Source organism: Ruditapes philippinarum, unplaced genomic scaffold, assembly GCF_026571515.1.
Source record: "Ruditapes philippinarum isolate M1 unplaced genomic scaffold, ASM2657151v2 ctg13813_1_1_1_1, whole genome shotgun sequence".
In the NCBI taxonomy this organism is placed as follows: domain Eukaryota; kingdom Metazoa; phylum Mollusca; class Bivalvia; order Venerida; family Veneridae; genus Ruditapes; species Ruditapes philippinarum.
Genome location: NW_026857777.1, coordinates 20,746 through 28,901, shown reverse-complemented (window position 1 = coordinate 28,901; position 8,156 = coordinate 20,746). Strand labels below are relative to the sequence as shown.

Genomic DNA, 8,156 nt, shown 5'->3' with positions numbered 1-8,156 from the left:
GTACCCTCTTTGCACATGCACAGGCCACTCTCTGCTAAAAACAAACCAGCGATGGATAACAATACAGTAAATATTCAATATAATAAGGAAAGAAGGTATGACACGTAGAAAAGATGTATACCACGGAACACTAGAATGTTTTATCTATGTGCTGATTTGTTATGTTCCCGTTTTTCATGTAATACAAATTCACAATAAGCTACAAAAAATCGACATGTCTTGCTTCGCCCATCACCTCGACATATTTTTGGGGCTGAAATGAACCTGTGGCTTGATTATATATGCATCATACATATTTAGTATGTTCATTTACATATCATCTTCGAACAAATGGCAGAACATTGTCAAAAATAATTGTAAAATTCATAAAAACACCCTACTTTCAGTTTTGCAGCGGCACGGGCTACCTCTCTTCGTTTGATTTTTTATATCACAGGTACCCTCTCGTTTTTTTACACATAGGTACCCTCAAGGCACGACATATGCTTTTATTTGCGTTAATCGTTAGGTATGTAATATTTCTTTATTTATGTAAATATTACATACTTAACGATTAACGCAAATAAAAGCATATGTCGTGCATTGAGTATATATATTTCGCAAAGAGGGTACCGATATGGATATGCACCGTGATGTATACCACTTAAATAATGCTTACATAACAATGACATCATATTTTCTTAAGTTAGGAAAAATGTATATATACTTTAACAACAACAAAAAACAAGACAAAATAGTTTTATTAATTGATATAAAGCAGGACGGGATTTTACAAACTTCAAGTGTCTGACGCGCACTTCCACTTCACAAAACAATCGCGTCATGCATTATTCTCTAAAATTATATATTTAATCAAAGTTATCAACGTGCTGGGATATCTTCCTTATTACATTTACATTTTATTTAGTGTTTGTTTCAATCTTGATATATCAGCCGCGACATATTACAATAGATAAAGGAAATTATTTAGAAAATATCTTGAAACTGGTTTAATGAAATGGTTTAATTGTTTTCAGTAAGTAAGCCCTGAAAGTGTTTCCTGTTGCATGGTGAAATTTGATTTGTATACTCAAAATTGTCATTATAGTACTTCTTATAATATATTTAGTTATCTCGTGCGCATGACTAAGAAACTTGTCGACTTCATTATCTCGTGCGCCTACACAATAACTCGTGCTCACGACATATAGTAACTCGTGTGCACGACTAAATTATCTCGTGCTCATGACATAGTATTTCGTGCGCATGACATATTATATCGTTAGCACGAGTAAGTAACTCGTGCGCACGTCATAAAATCTCGTGCGCACGAGATCAATAAAAACACGCACATACACAAAATTTTACTGGTCCTTTTACTTCGGAACAACTCGTCGAGTATTCATTATTAGAGATTATCCGGACACTGTTGGAAATAGCCGATATGTTGTAAGTGTTCGCAAATGCAATTCTTCAATAAGAATCTCTTACTTTCTCACCATTTGACCAATTAGAGAAGAGATCTTCCACAGCTGCACAAATACCTTGCGCATGTTTATTTATAAAGAAGCAAATTTCACTTGCATTTTATATATAGCACGAAAAAAAGTGAAATGTGTGACTTACAATATCAATAAATATAGTATACAGTTCTTAACTATGTTTGTTCTTTTAAAATTTAAGAAACACAATTAAAGGCCCATTAAGCTCCTGAAAAGATATCATTTATATCCCTCAAAACTTGTTTTACTTTTGGTATCTTACCACATGTTCCGGATTACTAATTGACCCAAAAGATGGACTTTGCTTTCTTTGCTCTTTGGAAATATGTACTATAATAGCAAGTATTGTCCAACAACATTGACCTGGCACTCTTGCATTTGACCCCATAGTCGGTAAATTCCGTAAACGTTACTATCTATTTGTAAATCGATATGAATGTATATAACCAGTTGTTAAATGGTCTAAATTACAAATCCCTCTTAGCACAGTCGTTAAGGGTTTTCACTTCAAGAAAACAGACGTACACTCGTAGGTTCGAATCCTGGTTCAGCCACTTATATATTTTTTCTCTTCTTACTTTAAAATTGCCATTTCTCTCTTAACTCGTGCAAAACGTCTTGATTTTTGGTTGTGTATTCTATCTGTGTAGTATTTTAATTTGAAATTGTAAACGTGCTGTCCTTTTTAATAATTAAAGATAATGAAATCAAATAAAACAATAAAATTGTATAAAAAAACACTACTTAAAAGGTATCCTAAAATCCAAATGTAGTAAAACGATTTCAAAGTAATTCTTGCAAGTAAATTTCAAAATGGAATAAAAAATTGCATGTTCTCATAACGTGGGGTTAGTGAGGTATCGAACCAGGGAACTTCAGATCAGGAGTCAGGCATCTTTACCAATACACCACAACTCATTGGCGTGTGTAGTTAACAAAGATATCGATTTATATGTTAGATACCACTGTTTATCACATGACCTTTACGGAAATTAATGAAGTGCCAGGTCAATATTGTTGGACAATAAGTATTTTGTATGGATGTCAAAATACTACAATGTACTTTGTTTACAGTGTGCTACCTTTACAACACACAACACATCACCGCACATTCCTTGTTACTTTCTGCAGCTTTTTCACATCTTAGATCCTCTAAATTCATTATCAAAATATTATCAAACACATATCTGACCTTTCTAAAGAATTTAGACATTATTAATTTCTAAAGCATAATGTGCCTTAAATTGAAATTTTAACACATACAAAATATAAACATTTATACATACATGTATTAACATATACGAAACATGTAAGATGTCCGGATGTATTTATAAGTATGTATCACTATAATCAGTGTTATTAAATTCAATAGAAGTGTTTCAATCATTCATTTCCTTTTCTATATATTTTGTTTCCTTCACCAGATAGAAATGTGCAATTTGTACGTTAACTGGATTAGATACCGGTTATGATTAAAGGGAGAGTATATGATGATTATATTTGTCATAATTCAGTTTAATTAGTTCCCTTACTATGTAATCAAAGCTTATGATGATTTTGAAAACTTTGATCGGAAGATCATACAAAATATGGGAAATAAGTATACTTTGCGTTTCATTTTGAGGTAATTCAGACCAGTATTTTGTAACAGGGACACAATCTGTCATTCTTTATTATTTGTCATATAGAGAGTTGTTCTATATAGAGAGTAAAAAACTGTTATTCAACAAAACATTTTATAAGCTATAGAAAGTTACGTTTAATATATAGCTAAATAGGTTTGTCATTAATTGTCAATTTCCCTCCAATTCTTAAAATATTAAACATCAAACAAATAAGTTAACAATTTTCAAAGAACAAAATATTTTAAGAATTTTAATTAGAAAAACTTTAAAGTATTTGATTTGACAGAATTATATGTATGATAACAGCAGAAAGGTTACAAAAATAATAATAAAGTAAACAAAAATGATGAAATGTCCACGTTCTATTGTCTATTCTCGTGCATGCGCATTGAACACTTCCTGTTTAACGTTGTTATTTTTACAGGTACCCGCTGTAGAATGTTGATATCAGCATGTCTTGGTTGAGGAAATTTTAAATCATTGAAGATAGTATGTAGATTTTAGTTTAAATTGAAATCCATAATTGTTCATAAATGTTTTATTTCCTTGAAGATTCTTCTAAATTGATCTATATGTAAACGTAAACTTTATATACACAATTTGATAGTTAAATTCGATTATTTAATGGCATATCTGTAAACTCTTTTCTTGTTGTATCGTCGTTGTAAAAGAGATTGTCTTGAATTTAAGAATACGGCAAAGTGATGATAGAAATATACTTCTTTATTTATATAGCAATGTTTTTGAGTATTTTTTTTAATTTGTCTGCTGTTGCACAATTCTCAAAAATGTTCATGAGGTATTTATTTTGGATATCTTTTTCTCATAGCGTCGCACAAATAACTGCTTTACATACTAAGTTATCATAAGTATTTCTCTGTTTTTTTTAAGTTTATATAACATATAGAAAAACACATTATATTGATAAACGGAGGTTTTCGGCTTCTTTGGTTGAAGACAGGAACAAAAGTATATTTGGTTCTACAATTTTGTTGTTGTTGTTGTTGACGTTGACGGCCATACATCGTAGAACCTTATGTCACATGGTTTTACATCGAAGAAGGTGTTCATGGTTATATGTACATAGTTGTACATCGAAGAAGATGTTTTTTTCATGGTTATATGTACATGGTTTCACATCCTAGAGGCTGACTGTAATAGTGTCTAGTCAGGCGGTGTTTTACTGTACCGGCGAGGTCGCGCGCACCTCTCTGTCTGTTGGACGACAGTGATCGTTAGACCAATAATTTTGAATTTTCGTCCATAATCAGATCGGTTAATAAATATTATTTACAATAAACATAATTTTGTTTCAGATATATGAATAACAAGACAACTGCCATAAAATGCATAGGATAAGAATTCCAATGAAAGATGTACTCTAGTATAAGTATTTTATCTTTAATGTAATATTTGATATTTAATAATTACTTTTCATATTGAATTTTAAACATATTTTATTAACTAATGCTCTTAACGTTTGTTAATTTCAATAAGAAGACTTATCCCAATTTAAACATTATATAATGAGTGTTGACAGTTTCACATATTTATGAGCCGTGTCATGACAAAACCAACATAATGCGTTTGCGACCAGCATGGATCCAGACCAGCATGCGCATCCGCGCAGTCTGATAAGGATCCATGCTTTTCGCTTCCAAACCGTATAATAAGTAGATAAACTGATAGCGAACAGCATGGATCCTGATCAGACTGCGCGGATGCGCAGGCTGGTCTGGATCCATGCTTGTCGCAAAGCCATTATATACACACATGTTATTCATGGATAAAGTAAATAATCAATTTGAAGCTCATGATTAAGTGCTATCTATTACTTAAAGATGCATTTTAATTAACCGATCTATTAATAAACATATTTCGAATAACGATCATTTCTACCAATTAGTATAGGTTATAGGTTATATACAGAGTTATATACAATCAGGAATGGGATGTGTCATGGAACTTGCAGGCCAGGTAAGAGAGATTCTGATAACAGTGAAAGACTTTAAACATACTCAGGAAGAATTGAAGGTCTCCTTAGAAAAAAAGATTGACAGTGCCAAAAATGAGATGACACATCATATCGATACACAAATAAATATATTGCGTGATCAGTTGACCTTTGACCTCTCAAAAGAGAGTTTACGCATTGATGGTCTCTTGACAAGTGTTCAGAACTTACAAGACAGGTTAGAATCACTAGAGCATTCAAGGGTTACGGATCAATCTATTAACGGTACACAAAGAGGTCAGACGTCTGTGCAAATAAATAATCCGCTAAATGACCCAGATTTGACAGTTATCGCTAGCGGACTTCCATTTAATGAAGGCGAAGATATCCTCGCTAGAGCAAAAGATCTCATCAAAGCCTTGGGGGAAGAAACTAACGATAGTGTATCTGTACAGGCTGCTAGAAGACTCCCTTCACGGTTCCCCGACAAACCAGGATGGGTGAAAATAAGTTTTAGAACACTGCAAGAGAAAATTACTGTGCTCAGGAAAAAAATGTCATTGCAAAACCATGCTTCTTATAATAATGTTTTCCTTAAGAACAGTAAAAGCCCGTATCAACGTATCAACGAAGATAACGCCAGAATGCTCCTACGTAATATACCGAAGGGCAACAACTTCCGTATTGACGCAAACGGTCGTATCAAAGAACGTACCGCGAAACCTTCTGCTCCGAGTTGATGCTAGTTCCGGAATGCAATAGAATGAATCCTGGCCCCAAGGCATGTTGAAAATAGCTCACCTAAATGTAAGCGGTTGGACTGAAAATAATAATGATTTAAGATGCGCTATTATTAAATCCATTGATGCTGACATTTTTTCAATATGTGAGACTCACTTAACTAGGGAAAAAGTCATAAATGTAGATGGATACGTCTGGTTCGGTAATAATCGTAAAAATATTCATGTCAATGCAGTTCGAGGTTCGGGAGGTGTTGGAATTCTAGTAAAAGCGCGTTTATTTAAGGTGTTTGAAATTTCAATAATCGAAAGCTCATTTGAAGGAATCATTGCTCTGCAATTTAAATGTAAGCATACAAATTACTGTTCAATGGTAATATCTGCATATCTACCACCGGAAAACTCAGTTTGGGGAAGAGATGCGCAGACCTTTTTTGCACACATTCTTTCCATAATATACTTAAATAGTGAATATGATACAATTTTTCTTGCTGTTGATTTTAACGCCAGAATAGGGACATTATCAGATATATTACAAAGTGTTGACTCTTTGCCTGAAAGAAAACCTATTGATAATTGTATCAATCAGCATGGACGAGAATTTATAGATTTCTTGATAGATTCAAAGTTTTGCACCTTGAATTCTCGCTTCGAAAATGACGCATTCACTAGTATATCGCCAAAGGGAAAATCAGTAGTGGATTATATATGTGTGCCGCATGACGTTTTTCAAAAGTGCATTATGTTCAAAATATTATCAATGCAATGTATTATTGATGAATACGAATTACACGAATATATTGGTGATAGATCATATCTACCAGATCACTCGGCGTTATTGACACACATCTCATTGAATTGTGATTATTGTATCCCTCAAAACGGACAATTAGATAATAATACAAATACACCGTCACAGTTAAGGTATAAACTTAATCTCATTCCCGATAATTTCATGGATAGAGATATAGCAAAACGGGCTCTATTAGAAATTATAGAAAGCATAGAATCATCACGGGAAAGTCAAGAGGAAATAGACTCACTGTATAACAAGTTGTGTGAAACAATTACCAATGAAATGAATCACAGCATCCCACGTTATAATGCATCACGCCGGACAAGTAAACGTAACAAAAATGCTAAGCCGTACTGGAACGAAGCTTTGACAGAGAAATGGAACCAAATGCACCTAGCCGACTCTTCGATACCAATGGAAATAGTTAATGAGCATGGGCGCATTGATAAAGATGAAAATGCAGTTTTTGACAAATGGAAACGGGATTTCGAAAACTTGTATAATAGCACCGGAAGTGACGAGTTTGACTCCGAATTCTACAATAGAGCGAAGTTACACAAACATATATTAATTGAAATGTCAATTTCTGACCCTCTTTACGCCCCAAAAGAACTGCTGAATAATAATATCTCCATCGAAGAAATCGTTAACGTTGTAATGAGTGCCAAATCGAAGTCGGCCTGCGGCATCGATAATTTACTTTATGCAGTTTTAAAATTTCCCCCGGTTATAGCAGTATTGCATAAACTTTTTCAACTTATTTTCGACACGAGTGTTATTCCTAGCGACTGGAGAAAGGCAATTATATGTCCGATTCTAAAAGACAAGAGTTCTGACAAACGATTACCGTTGAACTATAGAGGTGTATCTTTACTTTCATGTGTAGGTAAATTATATAGCTCTTTGATAAACAAAAGAATAACATTCTATTTAGAAAACGAAAACTTATTGGCCGATGAGCAGAATGGATTCAGGCGAGGAAGATCGTGTGAGGATCATATATTTATATATATACTCTTTATTTCCACATCTGAGTGATTTACATAATAATACAATGTTATAAAGTGAAAGCTAACAATTAAACATATATACAATTTTGCATAACTATGAAACATTGGTGTTAGTAACATGCATAACATATTGGTTAAGTACAGATCAAATTTTATACTTAAACTAGAAATAATCATCAAATTGATATAGATTATATGAGTACATAAATATTTACATTTTCATTATATATATTTTTCTTGTGGTATACTTAAGATGCTTATACCGCTATCACTGATGCCAGTATCGTATTTTCTTTCTAAAAGACATAATTATGACAACGCATATTTAACATGGTACTTTTAAAGCAAAATCATCGTCTCTGCGAGATTTGCATACATCGTGCATTTTTAATGCAATAGTAAACATAAGCGATTGCTATTCTTAAAAAATGTTTATGAACATTCCTGTTTTGTAGTGATAACAGGCGTCTGCCTATAAGTTTTTGAAGCTTCGTTTCGCTATCACTTAATAATATTTCTGAAACAACATCTTTGCCAAATAAATTATACA

At 32.9% G+C, this 8,156-nt stretch overlaps 1 protein-coding gene across 2 annotated transcripts; it reads left to right on the top strand.

Moving 5' to 3' along the window:
- Positions 1-2,881: 2,881 nt before the first annotated feature.
- LOC132750994 (uncharacterized) lies at positions 2,882-7,955 on the top strand. Of its 2 annotated transcripts, none has more exons than XM_060741093.1 (2): positions 2,882-3,595; positions 4,423-7,955. In XM_060741093.1, exon 2 carries the CDS (start codon positions 5,844-5,846, stop codon positions 7,632-7,634), a length of 1,791 nt encoding a protein of 596 aa, XP_060597076.1. In that variant the 5' UTR covers positions 2,882-3,595; positions 4,423-5,843; the 3' UTR covers positions 7,635-7,955. Both variants share the same exon structure in this region, with proteins under 2 accessions (XP_060597076.1, XP_060597077.1).
- Positions 7,956-8,156: the final 201 nt, after the last annotated feature.

Excerpts from the sequence above, each read along its gene's own strand:
- LOC132750994 (XM_060741093.1), top strand. The coding sequence starts at position 5,844 with ATGTTGAAAATAGCTCACCTAAATGTAAGCGGTTGGACTGAAAATAAT.